Raw genomic sequence first — 22473 nt, forward strand, 5'->3', positions numbered from 1 at the left:
CATTGGATAGACACACGGCCACACAATTCCCGACTTGTACTCATGAATTTTAGAGGTTAAACTTATGGAAGCTCTTACAGTGAAGGTAGGTAATACCCTTGTGGCTCTGGAGTGTGGGGTCCCTGAGTCCACCTGGATGCCACTTTATAAATGATATGTTGAGCCTTTGGTTCAGGGGATTCGGAAATTAACTATACCCAGCAGACATGCTCCCCCCCCCCCCCCTTTTTTTTGTGGTTTGTTTGGGTAGTTTGTTTTTGTTGTTCTTAATTGAAGCTATTTTTTTCCTCAAGGAAGGTGTTGGGAGTATTTTGGTAAACTGCATTACATGTATATTATAATTGTAGAATTTGTTTTGGGAAGGGAGGTGTGAGGTGCTAAAAGGTAACAGCGGGGTTTACATAATTGGTTCTGCGTCTGTGTATATGAAACAAGATCTTACAGTTGACAAGATTATATTGCGGTGTTTTTCGATGTTAAGCTGTATTTTGATATGCCTGTTGAAATACATCGGAACATTGTCTAATAAAGATACATTTAATGTAGAAATTGCAGATACAATATGACATGTTGGTTGTTAATTGGCGGCAATAGTGTCTTGGATCCAGGAGTTGTAGTTGCAGACCTTGGTGTAGACACCGGGGTAGTTCTTCTGGGCACAGCCGTATCCCCAGGAGACAACACCCTGCAATTCCCCACCACACTCCACGGGGCCACCGGAGTCACCCTAAGGAGAAAAACATCCATTTCACAATAAGTATCCATAAAGTAACTAATTGTTCCAAAGCATTTCTCACAGTTATAAGTGACAGACAAAAATCCCCCCCACACCAATCTCTCGGAACTGAAAGGGAGCCATCTGTACTCCAAACCTATGCCAAAAAACAAAACACTGCACACTGATGACATATCCAACATCATGACTTTAATCATCCAACATCAAGACTTTTTTCTAGAAAAGACAGTGGCCTTATGTGTGTAATGTTTCTTTTATTTTGATAATTTATCTTTAGCAAATCCATGGCAGTTTAGTTTACCAACCTCTTGTAGGCCACTCTCCTAAAAACAAAGACAAAGCACATTACCTGGCAGGAATCTTTCCCCCCTTCCATGTAGCCAACACAGATCATGTTAGCTGTGATTTCTCCAGGATAGGCGCTGTTGCATTGAGCATCAGTCAGGATTGGGGCGTTAACACAATGCAGGAGATCTGGATAATTGGCTGAAAAAAACAAGAAAGGGCTTGATTTATAGCCAAAACTCTAGGCACAATAACTATAATTTCACTGTATTCCTTAAAAGATAATGTAGCGCACTCCTAGGTAGGTGCTAGAGTGAGTGCATATAGTTTTTGGTTTCTCTGCTTAACAGGTAGACAGCTAGGCAAATGTATATGCGGTCTGCCTAACAGAGAGCTGTGATTGACTGGTAGAGTCTGCTCTGTGTGTTCTGGTGCTGCTCATGCTGTCTTGAAAGTTTCACACTGGTCTGGTAGCTATTGGATGTACTGGACAGTAGGTGGAAACCTTGCACATGCCCTGGCCAATTAGAAGGGTATGTGCCCCAAGGCATGCTAGACGACTGTATTTATATCTAAAGAGCACATGGGCTCTGGGTCTTCCTTTACAGAGAGAGGTTCAGTTGGGGAGGGGGCCATGCAGCCTTAGGGGGGAGACCAGAGGGCCTGAAATACTGAAGCTGAAACCCATGGTTCTCTTGCAAGCTGACTGAGGGTCGGGAGGATTCCCATGGATCCTGTCTGGTATCACAGAGGAAGATGACTTGCGGCCAGGGCCTTGTAAATACAGACCCCCCTAAAGGGATCATAGAGACTGTGTTTCTAAAATCTCCCTTTTGGTGCTATAAGTCAACATACTGGGTGTAAGCAAAAACGGACAGTGGCTAGTGTTTTGAAGAAGCAAGGACCACTAGATTCCTTCTACTACAAAGGGGCTTGCTCTATTCTGTACAGCCTGCTACATTGAAGAAGTTGTCCTCCCTTGTGAATAGTTATTTTGGCTCATCCCACTAAATCCCTTCCTATCCAAGTTCTGCAAATAAAATACAAAAAAAAAAAAAAATCACACCCCCTAGATTGGTTATTAGAGACAACAAGCGTAATCCTGTGTGCTATTGACTGTGTGAAAATACCCTGTGACTGGATGTAGATTAATCAGTGGGAGACACGTATTCAAGTGGCCCCTGCGGGGGTAGCGCTACAATAAGTTCACCTTTTGTACCATGTTATATTTTACACCCATATTCAGGGTGTAACGTGTAACATGTTACAAATGTACTGGCCCCAGCATCCCCGACTCCCCTGTTTTAGTAGTGGACAGGAGATATTCTCCCCCTGCTCACTGGCACAATCTGCCAGCTCAGCCGTGTCATGTCATGCATCCACTATGTTCTGTGAATGAATGAATGGACTACAACTACCAACACCCTTTACGGTTGTCCGCTTGTAGTTTCCAATGAACTACCATGGCGCTGTTGAGTGCTCTAGTAGTTCATTGATTCTTCCTGTCAGGGTGAAACTGCCTGGCCGTACGATGAGACAACTTACACTGATAGGTCTGCAGGAGACCTGCATGACATCAGTGATCTACTGTCCGCTGGTGCAATGCTTTCCAAGCACCTAAAACAAAAATAGTAAATGCACATTTTTTTTTACCTGCAAAAAAAGGTACATGCATTATTTTGTGTTAAAAGGTGAACTTATCCTTATCCGACTGAAAGATGGTTACAGCATGGGAGGGCATCTATGGACGTCCTCCTGTGATCGCGCTGCGTGACCCTTACAACCCAAAGATGTTCTATCGTGTTGAGGTCTAGACCAGTCAAGTTCCTCCACCCCAAACTCGCTCATCCATGTCTTTATGGATCTTGCTTTGTGCACTGGTCCAAATCATTTAGTGGTGGGGGGATTATGGTGTGGGTTTGTTTTTTAGGGGTTGGGCTTGGCTCCTTAGTTCCAGTGAAAAGAACTCCTAAGGTGTCAGCAAAACAAGACATTTTGGACAATTTCATACTCCCAACTTTGTAGGAACAGTCTGGGGATGGCCCCTTCCTGTTCCAACATGACTGCGCACCAGTGCACAAAGCAAGGTCCATAAAGACATGGATGAGCGAGTTTGTGGTGGAGGAACTTGACTGGCCTGCACAGAGTCCTGACCTCAACCCAATAAAATACCTTTGGAATTAATTAGAGCGGAGACTGCAAACCAGGCCTTCTTGTCTAAAATCAGTGCCTGACCTCACTAATGCGCTTCTGGAAGAATGGTCAAACATTCCCATAGACACACTCCTAAACCTTGTGGACGGCCTTCCCAGAAGAGTTGAAGCTGCTATAGCTGCAAAGGGTGGGCCAACTCAATAATAAACCCTACGGACTAAGACTTGGATGCCAACAAAGTTTATGTGCGTGTAAAGACAGGTGTCCCAATACTTTTGACTATATAGTGTATATTGACAGCAAGAGACATTTTTTGGGGAGTTTTTTTTTTCTTCTTTAATAAAGGGCTTCTCAAACAATTGGGCTGATGGGCACTGATGGGCAGTGATAGGCAGCACTGAGGAGCAGACAATGATGAGCACTGAAAGGCAGCACTGATGGGCACAGATTGACATCACTGATGGGCACAGATTGACATCACTGATGGGCACAGATTGGCATCACTGATTGGCACTGTTGGGGCTGCACTGATGATTTTCTGTGCAGGTCTCCCCTGTGAGGAGATGCCGCTGATTGGCTCTCCTCTCCTTACACTCTGTCAGTGCGAGGTGAGGAGAGCCAATAACTGACATTTCCTTGTTTACATGTGATCAGCTGTGATTGGACACACATGGGTAAAGAGCCCCGTCATTGGCTCTTTACTGAGATCCGGGTTGCACTGTGTCCCTGGGACACAGTGAGCCCACGATTGCTGCGCTGCACACCCCTGCGGGTGCTGGAGCGCAGTGAGACTGGGGCAACGTCATGTGACTTTGTCCCAGAATGAGAGAGCATCCCGCCCCCCCCCCCCCATCATTAGTCTACATGGCGGGCGGCGAGATTTTAGCAAACTGTTACAGATTCCTACCTTTTGTTATTCTGAAGAAATAGCTGTTTGTTTCTGTGTGTCTATGTGCAAAGTGAATGTGAGTGATTCTATCAATATCAATTAGCTGCTGCACCTGCAGGGCTCTAATGAGGAAAGTGGCAGGGTCTACAACCCTTTAGGCATGATTTCCCTTTGAGAGTATCACACCAAAAAAATTATACTTTTGTTGCAGGGGATGCAAAAAATCTGACTTGTATCTTAGTACAGACTTCTGGGAAAATCAGTGAGCCAATCACACAAGCAGGAAATTACATCTGTGTACAGAACGCCTGCAGGCGGCCATATTACATTTTACAGAAAACTACAGCGGCTGCAGCTTGAAAAGGAAAGGTCATTTTTGATGACATTCAATTACAATATGACTTGTGTTGCAGTTGTATATTTATATTATTTTTTGTATTATTTGTTTTTTTCCTCTGAAAGCGGAGTTATCCTTTAAGCTGGAGAAGCATCTGAATTTATTTATTTATTTAATTTTACCATATTGACTTTTCTTTGCTAATTCTTCTCTTTCCTTTATGACACGGCTCAGGAAAAGGCAGTAGATGTGCAGGTCAATAGTTATGTGGTGTAGATGTAAATTTATTGGTTTCTGGAAAAAAAAAAATCTAAATGGAAGAAAAATATAATTGAGAAAATAATAGATCCTCAGACTTACAGCCGCTGCTGAGTGTGTTACCCCACCCAGAGATCTGACATCTGGTCCCAGGGGACGCACAGCTGGAGGGAAGGGGGATGGCCTTCACATAGTTATTGAGAACAGCTGGAGCAGAGAGTTTGATGAGGAGAATGTCATTGTCCAGGGTCCTGGAATTGTATTTGGGATGTTTGATGATGGTCTTGGAGCTGCTGATAAACTGTTCTGTGCCTTCACTTACAAAGATGTTGTGTTCTCCCAGCCTGACCTCCAACCGTCTGTAGAAAGATCACAGCCTACATATAACAACAGTACTCTCTATATCAGTGTGATATAGCATTTATATTGTATTTTTGGCTAAAATCTGTAATAACTGCTAACTTCACTGAAAGAATAGTGAATTGCAAAAGCCATATTCTACTAAATTACCTCTAGTGAATGTTGCCAAATTAATTTCTCTAAAAATAGATTTTTTACAATTGCTTAGTCTCTTCACACACAAGATTTGGTAGCCATAAATAACAATAAAAAATAATAATATAAATAATAATAATAATATTGTTATCATTATTATTATTACAGTAGTAGTAATTATAAAAGTATAGTGTAGGTGTATTTTTTCTTTCTTTTTTTTTGGAGAATATTTCTGTTAATGCTCTATCGTTTTGAGATTGATCTGCATTAGTTTTCAAAATTTTGTTATTATTATTATCATTGTCCTAGATATTATTTTTAATAACAATAGAAATAACAGATATTATTAATAGCCAAAAGAATAATAATGGTAATAACAATATTAATAATAATAATACTAATACTATAACATCATATTATCATTATTATTATTATTATTATTATTATTATTATTATTATTATAAGAGTAATTATAGGAGCTCTAGGTGTTTTTTTTTTTATTATAAAATATTTCCAGTATATGCTTTATCATTTTGAGTTTGGTCTGTAGTAGTCCAGAGACAGTGTGGTTTTAAATCTTTTGTTATTATTAGTGTTGTTATTATTATTATTATTATTATTATTATTATTATTATCATTATTGTTATTATTAATAATAACAAGAATCATAATGCCACTAATAATGATAATAACAATAATGATAAAAACAGCAGATAATAATACTAATAGCCAAAACAATAGTGATAATAATAATAATAAAAATAATATAATAATAATAATAACAATAATAATAATAATAATAATAATAATAACAATAATATTATTATTATTATTATTATTATTATTATTATTGCTATTATAATATTGCTATTATAATCATTATTATTATTATTATTAGAGAAATTATGAGAGTATAGCTCCAGGTGTCTTTTTTTTTTTTGTAGAATATTTCAATATTTTAGTATATGCTTTATCATTTTGAGATTGGTCTGTAGTAGTCCAATAGACAGTGTGGTTAATTAATATTCGTGGAATAGTTCAGTATTTGCTTTAGAGTTTTGAGATTGGTCTGTCCTATCCAGGAGATAGGGTGGTTTTAAATCTTTTGTTATTATTGTCCTAGATATTATTTTTAATAACAATAGAAATAACAGATATTATTAATAGCCAAAAGAATAATAATGGTAATAACAATATTAATAATAATAATAATAATAATAATAATAATACTATATCATCATATTATCATTATTATTATTATTATTATTATTATTATTATTATTATTATTGTTATTATTATTATTATTATTATTAGAGTAATTATAGGAGCTCTAGGTGTCTTTTTTTTTTTTATTATAAAATATTTCCAGTATATGCTTTATCATTTTGAGATTGGTCTGTAGTAGTCCAGAGACAGTGTGGTTTTAAATATTTTGTTATTATTAGTGTTGTTGTTATTATTATTATTATTATTATTATTATCATTATTGTTATTATTAATAATAACAAGAATCATAATGCCACTAATAATGATAATAACAATAATGATACAAAAAAACAGATAATAATACTAATAGCCAAAACAATAGTGATAATAATAATAATAATAATAATAATAATAATAATAATAATAATAATAATAATAATAATAATAATAATAAAAAAATAATATCATATAAATAATAATAATAATAATATTATTATTATTATTATTATTATTATTGCTATTATAATCATTATTATTATTATTATTATTATTAGAGAAATTATGAGAGTATAGCTCCAGGTGTCTTTTTTTTTTTTGTAGAATATTTCAATATTTTAGTATATGCTTTATCATTTTGAGATTGGTCTGTAGTAGTCCAATAGACAGTGTGGTTTATTAATATTCGTGGAATAGTTCAGTATTTGCTTTAGAGTTTTGAGATTGGTCTGTCCTATCCAGGAGATAGGGTGGTTTTAAATCTTTTGTTATTATTATTATTATTATTATTATTATTATTATTATTATTATTATTATTAATAGTATAAACATATAATAATAATAATAATAATAATAATAATAATAATAATAACAACAACAACAATAACAATAATAATAATAATAATTATTATTATTATCATTATTATCATTATTATTTGTATTATTATTATTATTATTATTATCATCATTATTATCATTATTATTTGTATTATTATTATTATTATTATTATTATTACTACTGTTATAGTAGTAGTAATTATGGGAGTATAGCTCCAGGTGCCATTTCCTTTTTTGATTTTGTTTTTTGATTGTAGAATAGTTCAATATATGCTTTAGCATTTTGAGACTGGTCTGTAGTAGTCCAGGAGACAGTGTTATTATTAACAATAAAAGATGATAATATAAATATTAATAATAATAATACTACTAATAATGATAATAATATGTAGAAACAGTTTCAAAGAAATGCCTCTAAATGTATCTTTGGGTAAACCTGCACAAACAATTGAAACATCTTATTAATTTTACTTATTCTTTTTCTTCTATTATTTAACATATTATGGGGCATGTTATAGAATACTTGGGTCTATTCACATCAAACAATTTTCCCCAAGGAAGCTTACATCTCTCCACAGCACACATATGCACACAAGAGGCAAGGAAGGAGGAAGCCAATATAGGCTACTGGTATGGAGGAGGAGCACCTGGTGGAAACCCATGCAAAGGGGATGAGGACATAACTGCATGCAGATTATTTTTTTCAACATACACCAGGGCATTAAAAAAGAAAAAAAAAAAGTGGCTGCATTGCTTATCTACAGTTCAGACCTGTACCCCCCCCCCCCCCAGTACATGTTGTTCTCCACAAGATGTCCTTGGTCTTCCAAGTGACATACTTGCTGTAGTCCCCAAGGTGAGAGGGATTACCATTGGGATGGAGAACCGACAACTGGGCTTTAAGTGTTACCTATATAGCCACAAACAATATAAGTCCACTCTGCCTTTGCAAAGCCAGTTATTTCCTTGCAAAAGTAGCAAGTGACATCACCGATGTACATAACCTGTGCAGAGAGCAGAGCTGTGGGAGGGGCCCAGCAACTCCACCCACTACAGGCTGCCTGCAGAAAACTATACATTCATTCTTTACTTACTGTTTTTGACAATGAGCAGCAGAGACCACCCATTGGCTGTTGATTAAGGACCCTCCGCAGAAGTGATAGCCAGCATTTAATGACACCTGCCAGGGGACAGAGTTCTTGGTACAGACGGAACCTCCAACAATCTTATCGTCATCAAGGGCAGCTATAAGGAAACAGCATGTTGAAAATGACACGCGAGAGGATCATATAAAAACATTCATACATTGCTGACTCCTGACATGATAAAATCTAATATTTGCTACAAATGAATAAAGTCATGAAGCATCCAGGCATAAAAAATGATTTGTTCTGGACCGGGCCTTTTTCTGACACTGGTTGTTTACAAGTTAAAATCAGTTTTTTTGCTAGAAAATTACTTAGAACCCCCAAACATTACATACCGTGTTTCCCCGAAAATAAGACCGGATCTTATATTAATTTTGGCTACAAAAAACACACTAGGGCTTATTTTCAGGGGGTGTCTTATTTATTTACGGTACGTACAATAATTTACATTTATTCAAAAACAGTCATGTCATGATGACGCTCCTAAAGTGGTTAAAACCCTAACAAAAAAAATCCTGATCCTTTAGGGCCCGGGTGGCAAACACAAGGCCCGCGGGCCGAATCCGGCCCGCCAGGCCTTTTCATGCGGCCCGCGGCTGCCTGCCACCTCTGTCAGTGTAAAGAAAAAAAAAACATCCTCCGCATCTCTTTGCGCAAGCGTGGCTGGCCGGTCTCCAAGGAGACATCTCACGCTCCCTCTCCTAGCGGCGCCGCCTGTGTTTGTGTGCGAGCGCGTGCGCCGGCCGGTCTCCATGGCGACATCCTACACTCCCTCTGTCCTAGCGGCACCGGCAGATCGAGCTGTGCGCATGCCCGAATCTCCTGCTCTGTCTCTTCAGTCCCTCTAGTGGCGCTGGCTAGTACTGTCAGTGCTTTTTTCTTTTTTTTTTTTCCTGTCAGCTAGTTGCAACTCTGAGAGCGGGATTTTTGCCCAGTATAAACTACATAGGCAAAACTTGTACCAGAGCAGGGACAGATAGAAAGGTAGGATAATGTACAAATGTGAGAGAGTTCTTTTGGGTTTTTTTTGGCGAGGGACTGGGGTGGGGTGGTGAGGGCTGTGGAGGCAGGTGGGAGGATGGGAGCAGAACACACTCCTGAGCCCCGCACGCCAAAACTCCACACGCAACCCCGCACTCCATGCGCAGCGCACTCCTGAACCCGCACTCCATATGCAGCACACTCCTGAACCCCGCACTCCATACACAGCGCACGCCAAAACTCTTCACGCAACCCCGCACTCCATGCGCAGCACACTCCTGAATCCCGCACTCCGTACCCAGAGCACGCCAAAACTCCGCACGCAACCCCGCACTCCATGCGCAGGGCACTCCTGAACCCGCACTCCATATGCAGCGCACTCCTGAACCCCGCACTCCGTCCCCAGTGCACGCCAAAACTCTGCATGCAACCTCGCACTCCGTACGCAACTCTGCACACAACCCCGCACTCCATGCGCAGCACACTCCTGAATCCCGCACTCTGTACCCAGCGCACACCAAAACTCTGAACGCAACTCCGCACGCAACCCCGCACTCCGTACACAGCGCACTCCTGAACCCCACACTCCGTACACAGCGCACTCCTGAACCCCACACTCTGTACGCAGTGCATTTCTGAACCTTGCACTCTGTACATAAACACACTTCTGAACTCTGCACTCTGTATAAAGCGAATATAAACAGAAATGATATAACCCTGCTAGTGAAAAAATAATAAAGACGCTGCAGCTTCCAGTGTGATATCACCAAATAACAATGTAAATAAACAAGCTGCGCTAAGTGAAAAAAGACATAAATAACTAGTCTCAAAAACACAACTAGATTGTGCAATCATGTGCTCAAATAAGTGATCAACATATATTAACTCGGTACCAAAAAAGGTGAATGAATAGAGATCAGAAATACAATGAATAATTGGGTGGAAAAAAATATGTAAATAAAGTTTTTAATAAAAGTCCATAAGCCCAATCAGGGGATGTGACACACAGTGAACAATTGAAAAAAGATGTGCAATCCACTCAGAGTGATCAATCCTCCACCAACATATAAGCTGCTTACCAGATGCTGGTAAATATATCGCCTGTAGTACCGATAGGAGATAACTAAATGCGCTCATACGGACACAAGAGGCATCATGATTCAAAATTTCCCATGGGCCAGCTCAGTTTCGCTCACACAGTCCCCCAAATGCACCACCCGTGTGGCCAGGTCTGGTAAATGTCTGCTTTTCTAACAGCTCCTGGACTTGCTTTCAGCATACAGGATGGTGGAAATAATCCTCGGGCTGAAGAGCCGACACCAGGAAGTAAAACCTAAAAATACACGGTGCGCCCTCTTATGCGTCCTCTTTTAGCTCCATGTGGCTATATCTTTATAGCCCGTCCCAAAATCGCTATAGCCCTACCTTCTCTTTTCGCCGCTAACTAGATTTTGTGAGAACTCTGTCACTTCACGATTCCGTTATCGTGAAGTGACAGAGTTCTCACAAAATCTAGTTAGCGGCGAAAAGAGAAGGTAGGGCTATAGCGATTTTGGGACGGGCTATAAAGATATAGCCACATGGAGCTAAAAGAGGACACATAAGAGGGCGCACCGTGTATTTTTAGGTTTTACTTCCTGGTGTCGGCTCTTCAGCCCGAGGATTATTTCCACCATCCTGTATGCTGAAAGCAAGTCCAGGAGCTGTTAGAAAAGCAGACATTTACCAGACCTGGCCACACGGGTGGTGCATTTGGGGGACTGTGTGAGCGAAACTGAGCTGGCCCATGGGAAATTTTGAATCATGATGCCTCGTGTCCGTATGAGCGCATTTAGTTATCTCCTATCGGTACTACAGGCGATATATTTACCAGCATCTGGTAAGCAGCTTATATGTTGGTGGAGGATTGATCACTCTGAGTGGATTGCACATCTTTTTTCAATTGTTCACTGTGTATCACATCCCCTGATTGGGCTTAGGGACTTTTATTAAAAACTTTATTTACATATTTTTTTCACCCAATTATTCATTGTATTTCTGATCTCTATTCATTCACCTTTTTTGGTACCGAGTTAATATATGTTGATCATTTATTTGAGCACATGATTGCACAATCTAGTTGTGTTTTTGAGACTAGTTATTTATATCTTTTTTCCCTTAACGCAGCTTGTTTTATTTACCCTGTATAAAGCGTACTCCTGAACCGCACATTCCTGAACTCTGCACTCTGTATATAGCACACTCCTGAACTCTGCACTCTGTATATAGCACACTCCTGAACTCTGCCCTCTGTACACAGCGCATTCCTGAACCCTTCACTCTGTACATTGCGCATTCCTGAACCCTTCACTCTGTATGTAGCGCATTCCTGAACTCTTCACTTTGTACATACTATACTCTTAACTTCTGATGGTGGAGAGCTCTTGACATCTGATGTATGGGGGGTGGGGTGCTCTGGGTGTCTGCTTATAACTATTTGATTTATATCATCTTGTGGAAGATACCAGCAATGTATGACACTCCTTTTTGGACTTGCATTATCTGGTACAGCAGTGTGAGTGGGCTCCGTGCTGGTCTGCACCTGCCCTTCACAGCACTGCAATGGTAAAATAATATGGCAGGTGGAGCAGTAAACTTTGGATATACTGACCAATTCCATGTCACTTTACAGAGGTATAGGGACCCAAAAACTACAATCAAATCACCCCAAAATGTCCAAGAAAAGAAAAGTCGATGCAGAGGGAAGGCAATTTAATGAGAGATGGGAAAGTGAATACATGTTTGTACTTGATGGAGACAAGCCGGTATGTATTATTTGCTACGAAGCAGTGGCAGTGATGAAGGAATACAATTTACACCGGCACTTTGAGACCAAACATGGAGCCAAATATGCTAACCTTAGCCACCAAGAAAAGAAACAAAAGGTCCAGGAATTAAAAGGCAGACTGCATTCTCAACGAAATATTTTTGCAAAAATGACAGCAAAAAATGATGCAGCAGTGAAAGCCAGCTTTCTTGTGGCTGAAGAAATTGCGTGGGCTTCAAAGTGCTTTTCAGAAGGTGCATTTGTAAAGCAGTGTATGCTAAAGGTATGTGAGCAGGTGTGCCCTGAGCAGAGACAGGCTTTTAACAATGTCAGCTTGTCAAGAAACACTATCACAGACCGAGTCAGGGACTTAGCATGTAACCTTACAACACAGCTGGCTGAAGAAACATGCAGTTATCTGGCGTTTTCATTAGCTGTTGACGAAAGCACCGACAATACTGATACAGCTCATCTAGCCATTTTTGTTAGAGGTGTGAAGGGCGACTTGTCTGTCAGTGAGGAGCTCTTGGATGTGGTCGCTATGCAAGGGACAACAACTGGGAGGGACATCTTCAACGCAGTGGAGGAATCCATAAATAAAATGAAATTACCTTGGGAAAAGTTGGTGGGGCTTACTACTGATGGAGCACCTGCAATGTGTGGAGAGAGAATAGGCTTGGTTGGACTGTTAAAAGAGAAAATGAAAATAAGTAACTGTCACATGCAGCTGATAACTTATCACTGCATTATCCACCAAGAAGCTCTGTGTGGCAAGGTTCTGGAACTGGATAACATAATGTCCACGGTCACGAAAACAGTGAACTTTCTTTGTGCACGGGGCCTGAATCATCGCCAGTTCCAACAATTTTTGAAGGAGGTGGGCACGGAACATACAGATGTGCCATACCATACAGATGTAAGGTGGCTGAGTAGGAGCACTGTTCTCAAGAGATTTTTTGAGCTTTTGGAAGAAATTGCTCTTTTTATGCAAAGTAAAGGGAAGCCCTTGCCTGAACTGTCAGATCCAAATTGGCTGTGTGATTTTGCCATGCTATGTGACATAACAGAGCATCTCGCCCAACTGAATCTGAGGCTGCAGGGCCGCAAACAAGTCATAACGGCAATGTATGATGCAATCACAGCTTTCCAGGAGAAACTGCGCCTATGGAAGTCACAGCTTGAAAAAGAAAGTCTTGCCCACTTTCCTATCTGTCAGAGCATCTCAACCAAATTCCCAGGTGCTTTTTCATGTGCTCGATTGGCTACCAAAGTGAACCGTCTGATTGATGAATTCAACCGACGCTTTTCTGACTTTAAGGAACAACACTTAACCTTTAGCAGCTTTGCCAATCCCTTCAACATCCATGTTGACAGTGCACCACATCACCTTCAGATGGAATTAATAGAACTTCAGTGCAACAGTAGCCTGAGAGCAAAGTTCCAGGATGTGTCAGTCAACGACTTTTACCGTCTCCTCCCCCCTGATTTGATGCCACAGCTCCGACTTCAAGCTGCCCGTGTTCTGTCCATGTTTGGGAGCACCTATCTATGTGAACAGATGTTTTCAGTCATGAATCTGAACAAGACCAAGCTTAGATCACGCATCACTGATGATAACCTCCATGCTGTTTTGCGGATTGCTACAGCACAAGACCTAAAGCCAGACATTGATGGACTGACCTCAGGAAAACGGTGTCAGTCATCCAGTCAGAAAAGTTGAACAAAGTTAATGCCTTGTGTTTGCCATATGTGTAATAAACAGTGCTTGGCAATATTTGTATGTTTAAAAAAATGTACTTTCTGTTACCAAAACGAATTGTTCAATAAATTGTACAATAATTGTATTGTTGAATATCGGCTTGCCATTATTACTTCTAAGCTTCTGCTTTCAGAGTTAGTTATTACTTAAATTATCACTAAAACCAGTAATAATCGAACGCAGTTACAATTATTTATGATAATACAGAGTGGACACATAGTCCTACAGATACCACCGGCCCCTTGAGGGCAACTATACTGCTGATGCGGCCCCCGATTAATTTGAGTTTGACACCCCTGCTTAAGGGCATGATAGACAGCACAGTGTATTGTGTCATTTACCCCTCTCTTTGTTCTAAAAAACCTGGAATAAAACAATAAAATATTTTTTAAAAATGTCCTGTGTCCCCTGTCTTCCCTGTCAGCTCAGGAGTCAGCATTAGGACATTCTGTAATCACAAAAATAAACCTTGGTCAAAATCAGTTTTGTAAAAAGATTATAGAATGTGCAGTGTGTCTCCTTTTGTATTTTTATAGTGGAAAATACCCTATTTACAGCACCGTTGGGTGCTCACATGACCCACCGGAACTCTTCTTCCCAGCTTTGAGCACTGCAGAGTAAGGGGCCGCTGACGTCAACCGGGAGGAGAGCAGAAGCTCTACGGCAGGTCATGTGAGCGCCCAGCTGCACTGTAAGTAAGGTATATTCCACAATAAAGTTACAAAAGGAGACACACTGCATATTATATAATCTTTTTGCAAAATGGATTGCATGTTTTTACAACGACTTTAACTAGGGTTTATTTTCGGGGTAGGGCTTATATTGCAGCCATCCCCAAAATTAAAGCTAGGTCTTATTTTCAGGGTAGGGCTTATTTTCAGGGAAACAGGGTATATATATATATATATATATATATATATATATATATATATACAATAAACCCCCGCACCATCGCGGTTCAGTTTTTGCGATCCCGGTATATTGCTGTTTTATTTGTAATGTTCTTTTACTATATAAATCATTAAAAATGAAATATTTTTGTGTTTTTCCATAGCTCTTGCTATGTCTCTCAGTATCTTTTATGTGTTTAAATGAGTTTCTATTGTTTTAAAAGTGTGTTTAACCACTTCAATACTGGGCACTTCCACCCCCTTCCTGCCCAGGCCTATTTTCCCCTTTTAGCGCTGTTGCATTTTGAATGACAATTGCGCGGTCATGCAACACTGTACCTACACCAAATTTATGTCATTTTCCCCCCACAAATAGAGCTTTCTTTTGGTGGTATTTGATCACCTTTGGGTTTTTTCCTTTTTGCTAAACAAATAAAAAAAGACCGAAAAGTTTGAAAAAAAAAAAGTTTTTTTGTTTATGTTATACAATTTTGTAAATAAATACGTTTTTTTCCTGCGCTGATGAGCACTGATGAGACTGCACTGACAGGCACTGATGAGGAGGCACTGATGGGGTGGCACTGATGGGGTGGCACTGATAGGCGGCACTGATAGGCACTGATATGTGGCACTGATAGGTAGCACTGATATGTAGCATTGGTGGGTACTGATATGTGGCACTGCTGGGCACTGATAGGCGGCATTGATGGGCACTGATAGGTGGCACTGATAGGTAGCACTGATGGGCACTAATGGGCACTGATAGGCGGCACTGATGGGCACTGATAGGCGGCACTGATCGGCACTGACAGGCGGCACTGATGGGCACTAATGGGCACTGATAGGCGGCACTGGTGGTCAATAATGGGCACTGGTGGGCGACACTGATAGATGGCAATGATGGGCACTGGTGGGCAGCACTGATAGGGAGGGCACTGGTGGGCAGCACTGATGGGGAGGGCAATGGGGGGCTCCCTGAGCCCTGATTGCCATCCCTGGTGGCCATAGTGGGCATCCCTGGAGTCATAGTTGGGCATCCCTGGGGTCATGGGTGGGCATCCCTGGTGGTTCTAGTGGCACCCCCCCCCCCCCGAGGGTCTGCACTGGTAATCAATGATCTGATTACCAGTGCCGACCCCCCCCCTGTCAGGGGAGCCGCCGATCGGCGCTCCTTTACTCGTGCCTGTCAGGCACGAACTAAGGAAAGCCGATCAACGGCTCTTCCTGTTTACTATGTGACCAGCCGTGATTGGACACGGCTGGTCACATGGTAAAGAGCCTACGTCAGTTTGACTCCTCGTATCACCGATCGCCGCTCTGCGTGCCCCCGGGGGGCGCGCAGAGCTGTATTATCCTGCCGCCGTCATGATAATCTGGACGTCCGGTCAGGATAATACAACCACAATCCCGCCGTCCTTTGCCTATAGGGCGGGCGGGATGTGGTTAAAGACCTTAAAATGCTTTTACACGTACAGTGACAGTAAAAAAAACATGCCTACAATGCATTTTAATAGGGTTTTTCTATTTCGCGGATTTTCACTTTTCGCGGCTGGGTCCGGAACGTAACCCCCGCAATGGAGGGGGGTTTACTTTATATATATATATAGATATATATCTATATATATGTATATATATAGATATATATATATATATAGATATATACATATATATTTATATATATATTAGCAGAGACCCTAGAGAATAAAATGGAGATCATTGCAATATTTTTTATCACACCGTATTTGCGCAGCGGTCTTACAAACGCATTTTTTTTTTTGGGGGAAAAAATTTACTTTTTTAAATAAAAAAATAAAAAAACAGTAGAGTTAGCCCAATTAGTTTTTTCTATAATGTGAAAGATAATGTTACGCCGAGTAAATAGATACCCAAAATGTCATGTTTTTAAAAATTGCGCACGCTCGTGGAATGGCGACAAACATTGGAACTTAAAAATCCCCATAGGTGACCTTTTAAAAATTTCTACAGGTTACCAGTTTAGAGTTATAGAGGAGGTTTATAGCTCCAATTATTTCTCTCACTCTAACGATTGCGGCAATACCTAATATGTGTGGTTTGAACACCGTTTACATATGTGGGTGTGACTTGCATATGTGTTCGCTTCCGTGAGCTAACTGTGACGGTGCGCATTCATTTTTATTTTTTTCTATTTATTTTTTATTTATTTTTTTATTTTTACCCTTTTTTTTTTTTTTTTTAGTTTTTTTTTAACACTTTTATTCCTATTACAAATAATGTAAACATCCCTTGTAATAGAAATAAGCATGACAGGTCCTCTTTAATGTGAGATCTGGGGTCAGAAAGACCTATCAATGTGTGTCAAAGGGGAAAACACACACAAATATTGGTACCAATTGATTTGAATTGGGCTGCTGCTACCACTCAGATGCTTTTCCTCAGCAATAGGTATAGTACAGGTAATGGGTGAAAGTGCTGCGCTGCCATTAAATGAATCAATATATATGATAACCTTCGGGGAAAAGTGAAATATCCCAATAATGAATACAGTGCATTAAGCCCGATGGCTGGAAAATTAAGTATACACTTAAATCACAATACATATAAAAAAAACGTATTTGCGCTATAAACAAAAAAATAGCGAAAATTTTGAAAAAAAAAAAAAAAAGAGTTCCCTTGACTGGAACTAAGGGGCCAAACTCAACCGCTGAAAAGCAACCCCACACCATAATCCCCCCTTCACCAAATGATTTAAACCAGTGCACAAAGCAAGGTCCATAAAGACATGGATGAGCGAGTGTGGGGTGAAGGAACTTGACTGGCCTGCGAATAGTCCTGTCCCCAACCTAATAGAGCACCATTGGGGTGAATTAGAGCACAGACTGCGAGCCAGACCTTTTTGTCCAACATCAGTTCCTAACCTCACAAATGGGTTTCTGGAAGAATGATCAAATATTCCCATAGACACACTTCTAAACCTTGTGGACAGCCTTCCCAGAAGAGTTGAAGCTGTTATAGCTGCAAAGGGTGGGCCAACTCAATATTGAACCCTACGGACTAATGCCTCGTACACACGCAACGATTGTTGGCTGTGAATTTTCGGCCAACGTCCGATCGGCCAATTGTCGGCTTGTTAGTATGATGCTTCCGACAAACGACTCCGACTTTTCGACCGAACAAAATCTGGTGTGCATGCTATAAAATTTTTGTTGGCCGTCAACAGGACGGCCGATTTTCCGTCAATCAGTACCGATTTCGGCAGACAAAAATCTGATGAGCAAGACTGGGCATGCTCAGAGAAGAAAAAACACAGGGAAAGTAAACCAGCACATGACATCACTTCTGAAGTTGGTTTTTGTTGGCCGAGAAAATTCGTGTGCAGTCTAGAGCACATTTCAACCAACACAACACCACTGGACAAAAGACGGCCGATCGGTCGGCTGATAATTGTTGCGTGTGTACGAGGCCTAAGACTGGGATGCCGTTAAAGTTCATGTGTGTGTAAAGGCAGGCGTCCCAATACTTTTGACCACATAGTGCAGTTGTAACATTCTCAAGCATAGCATGCTAGGACATGCTCAACAGCACTTGCCAAAGAAAAATGTCTCTCTGTGCTTAGGGAACAGAAGGATACTCAGATAGGATATCTGTAGCCCAGTGCTTCCTATTGATCCCACAATTGTACAAAACAGAATTTGGAAAAAATGCTATGTTCCTACGCTTGAAAATAATTGGGTGATTTTAATCAATACAGCTTCATCTTTTTCATTAAAACAATAAACATTCACTTTCATAATTGATCATTCTCTTCCGTTTGGGAAAAAGCGCCTGTCAATGACTAAGCCCTTCAGGAAAATTCCAGTATTGCCATATCTCCACCAGCTAAACCATGACCCTTGGACAACTCCGAAACTCTACTGAAAACAAGGGGATTAGAGTATGCATCAACAGAGGTGGCAATCCGAATGCATAAAGTAAACAGTGTGCCACATCCTGATGGGAATTATGGGAAACTAGATATGAGATAAGAGATATGGACTTTACAGGCACATAAATAAAAAGTATCAAAATTTTTTAACCACTTCCCGACCACCCGCCGCAGTTTTACTGCGGCAGGGTGGCTCTCCTGGGCAAACCGACGTAGACCTAAATCGGTCGTGCGCGGGAAGCTAAGGGACTCGGCAGCGGGGAAGCCGACAGGGACAGCGCATATGTATAGCATAGGCGTGCGCACAGGGTGTGCCGGGTGTGCCTGGGCACACCCTAATCACCTAGGGCACATTAGCATTATCGCTCTGTTTGCCAGTGAGGAGATGGAAAAGATCTCCCTCTGACTTGATCTGCCATAAGAGAAGTGCCACACACTTCTATTTCACTGTGCCAGCAGGGAGAGTAATGTACCGGGGCCATATACATGTAGGCACACACATGCATGTGTATTGAAACTTTGGGGTGCACACCCTAATGCAATAGGCTGCGCACACCTATGATGTATAGCACTGATTACTGTAGTAATGTCACTGGTCCCCCCAAAAGTGTCAAAAATGTCAGTTAGGTGTCCTATCTGTCCGCCGCAATGTTGCAGTCCCGCTAAAAATCGCAGATCGCCGCCATTACTAATAAAAAAAAAACAATAAAATCCCGTAGTTAGTAGACGCGATAACTTTTGCGCAAACCAATCAGAATACGCTTATTGCGATTCTTTTTTTTATCAAAAATATGTAGCAGAAAACAAATTGGCCTAAAATGTTAAAAAAATTGTGATTTTCTTTTTTTTTTTTTGACAGCAGAATGTGAAATATATATATATATATATATATATATATATATATATATATATATATTTCAGAATTGTCGCTCTTTTTTTGTTTATAGCGCAAAAAATAAAAATCGCACCGGTGATCAAATACCACCAAAAGAAAGCTCCATTTGTGGGGAAAAAAAGACATTGATTTTATTTGGGTACAGCGTTGCATAACCACGCAATTGTCCGTTAATAACGCAGTGCCGAATCGCAAAATATGGCCTGGTCAGGAAGGGGGCAAATCCTTCCGGTCTTAAAGTGGTTAATACATAATAGTGACATACGATACAAAAAGGGAAACATAAAAAATTGGCATAGATACAGTAATACAGGCATAAAACCCAAATAGCAATGCCGGTCAGAAAGCTGGATCCCCTGGGGCAGTGATGGTGAACCTTGGCACCCCAGATGTTTTGGAACTACATTTCCCATGAAGCTCATGCACTCTGCAGTGTAGTTGAGCATTATGAGAAATGTGGTTCCAAAACATCTGGGGTGCCAAGGTTCACCATCTCTGCCCCAGGGGATAATGATAAGGTTACCAAAAGCCCATCAGGGGATGTCGGCCTGGTCGCAGTGCTATGTGGTAATGGTCAGAGTGTCAGCTCGACATGTTTCGCAAAACCGCTTCTTCAGGAACATAACTCAACACTACGGATACAAAAACATTGAATCAATATCCAAAGAGCATAACAAAATATTATCAACATCCAGCATTGCTATTTGGGTTTTATGTCTGTATTACTGTATCTATGCCAATGTTTGATGTCTTGTATGTTTCCCTTTTTTATATTCTATGTCACTATTATGTATTAATACATGTTGATACTTTTTATTTATGTGCCTATAAAGTCCATATATCTTGTCTAGTTTCCCATAACTCAGAAACTCTACTTTTAAAGAAACTCATTTTTGGTATTTGAATATAGTCAAGTGAACAAGTGAAAAGCAATCCATACATGTCCATACAAAGTTAGACTCACCAGCTGCCCCGAGGAGCACAAAAACTACAAAAAGCTTCATGCTGGAACACTTGGCCTTATCTGAATGTCAGCACTAGTATTTATACATTATTAGGGTTTGAAACTCCCTCAAGTTACTATTTAGAGCATTTAACGTGATATGGAGGAAGGCGTGTTTATGGGTGTCCTTGCTCACAATCCTATTTCTAAAATGTGAGCGAAATGGAAATGGTCCCACAAGTGCTAGTATCTGATCAAAAAAAGAACATGTGACATTTTGCTTTTTCATAACAAATATGGCTCTCTTTATCTAATCGATAGATATGTTATTGATTGACTCAAATATTTGTTTAACTGGAAAGTGGCCAAGAACAATTTTTGACCGAAATTATAATATGAGTTAAAGCCTAACTCCACGTTTCATGTTCCTTCAAATAGTTTGTTTGGGCCAAAGGGGGTCTTTAGATGATCTTTGAGCTTGTATTTCTGATATCTGTGGCCCTGAATCCTGCTTGATACATTTATTGACTCGGCTCGGCTTTCATCTGACCCGTCTGGATTACCCCTGTAACAATGTATTCCAATAGATGATCTGCAACTCTGTATATCTTCCATTAAAATCTGTCTTTTTAAATCATTCCATAGAAAACACAGACATATGGATGTTGATCTGTTTCAGTTTTAGTGTGCATTAGTTATGTCTAAGGCCGCTAGAGGCTGAAACGCGTTAACATCTTTGTACTAAGGTTGTGTTTTCTGTGGAATGGTTAATAAAGGAAGATTTCAATTAGCAATGTTGGGGATTATTTTCTTGGACTATATTGTTACAATTGTGCGACTGTGGATCATGCACCCATTTTCTCAAGGGATTTCTTTGATTCATAAGGTTGCAGCGCCCTATTTTTTGCAGTTATTCTGGATTTCCCCTGCCTGTTTTTGTCTGCTGCCTACCTGTGTTACCAACCTCAGACTGGACTCTTGACCAAGATTTTGTCTATCGATTCTGTACCTTGTTGCCTGCATGTTGCTACCCTTTGCTCTTCTCAGACCTTGATCCTGCTCGTGATTTTTCTGTTTCCTGCGCAGCTGACACTTAACTTGGCTTGTGACCTAGCTCTACTCTCTACTAGTTTGGAAAAAAATCAGGGTGCCCTCATCACTGTGCTTCTGCTTGCATGACACCAGCGCCCCCAAGTACAAGTCTTCGGTTCCAACTTCTGGTACCAGTACCCTTTTATTGCCATAGCAGTTGATGTCTCAACTTTTAGGCTTCCTCTGATTGACTGGGATGGGGATCTTAATGTCATCTGCCCACCTCTCTGCCTCAGCCAATCAGAGGAAACTTTGTATTCAATTATCGAATACAAACTTCCTGTGAATGGCTCAGCCAGGCTTTATTCTTTTCCAGAAGTGTAAAGGGAAGTTCTTGTCCCACTGCCGCAGCACAGTGCTGTATAAAGTATGTAGCTGAAGTTACAGAAAGTTTACTTGTTAGTGCAGTAAATAGTTCATTTTGGTCAACTTGGCCCAATTGAATTGTTTAATTACTTAAAGACTGCCTGCCCACAATGTACTGTGTACAGGCGGCCTGTACAGGCACAGTGATGTACAGTACCTGTACATTGCTGGCCTCTTCCAGGTAGAGGGCATGCACCCTTGCCTGCCGACTCCCGCTGTGATTGGACACCGCAGGATTTTGTCAGCAGGTCCCAGCCATGAATCACAGGTACCCCAGCAAGATCCCCCAGGATTTTGGCCCGCTCCTACTTCCCTCACCACTGGGCCATTCACAAAGCACAGCCCGCTTTGCACATTTGCAGTAGGGAACCGGCTGTGAAGTCGCAAGGCTTCACTACCGGTTTCCCCGTACGAGGAATGGCGGCAGCAGCACCCGAGAGACGATTGAAAAATCAGCTGGGGTGCTGGCATTCCGGTATCCCTGGACTGGTAAG

The 22473-nt window shown here is 40.6% G+C and overlaps 2 protein-coding genes across 1 annotated transcript; one reads left to right on the top strand and one right to left on the bottom strand.

The window, feature by feature from the left end:
- The window catches only part of LOC309563154 (trypsin-like), a gene marked incomplete at both ends in the record, with an annotated part of 280915 nt that overhangs the window by 75266 nt on the left and 183176 nt on the right, over window positions 1-22473 (top strand).
- On the bottom strand, window positions 578-20582 carry LOC309563157 (trypsin-like; the record flags this gene model as incomplete). Its single annotated transcript, XM_082267492.1, has 5 exons — window positions 578-727; window positions 1086-1222; window positions 4762-5018; window positions 8290-8440; window positions 20543-20582. The coding sequence occupies 5 exons, from the start codon at window positions 20580-20582 to the stop codon at window positions 578-580; spliced, it is 735 nt and encodes a 244-aa protein (XP_082123618.1).

This window comes from Pelophylax lessonae, assembly GCF_965119305.1.
Source record: "Pelophylax lessonae genome assembly, chromosome: 9".
Taxonomy (NCBI): Eukaryota; Metazoa; Chordata; class Amphibia; order Anura; family Ranidae; genus Pelophylax; species Pelophylax lessonae.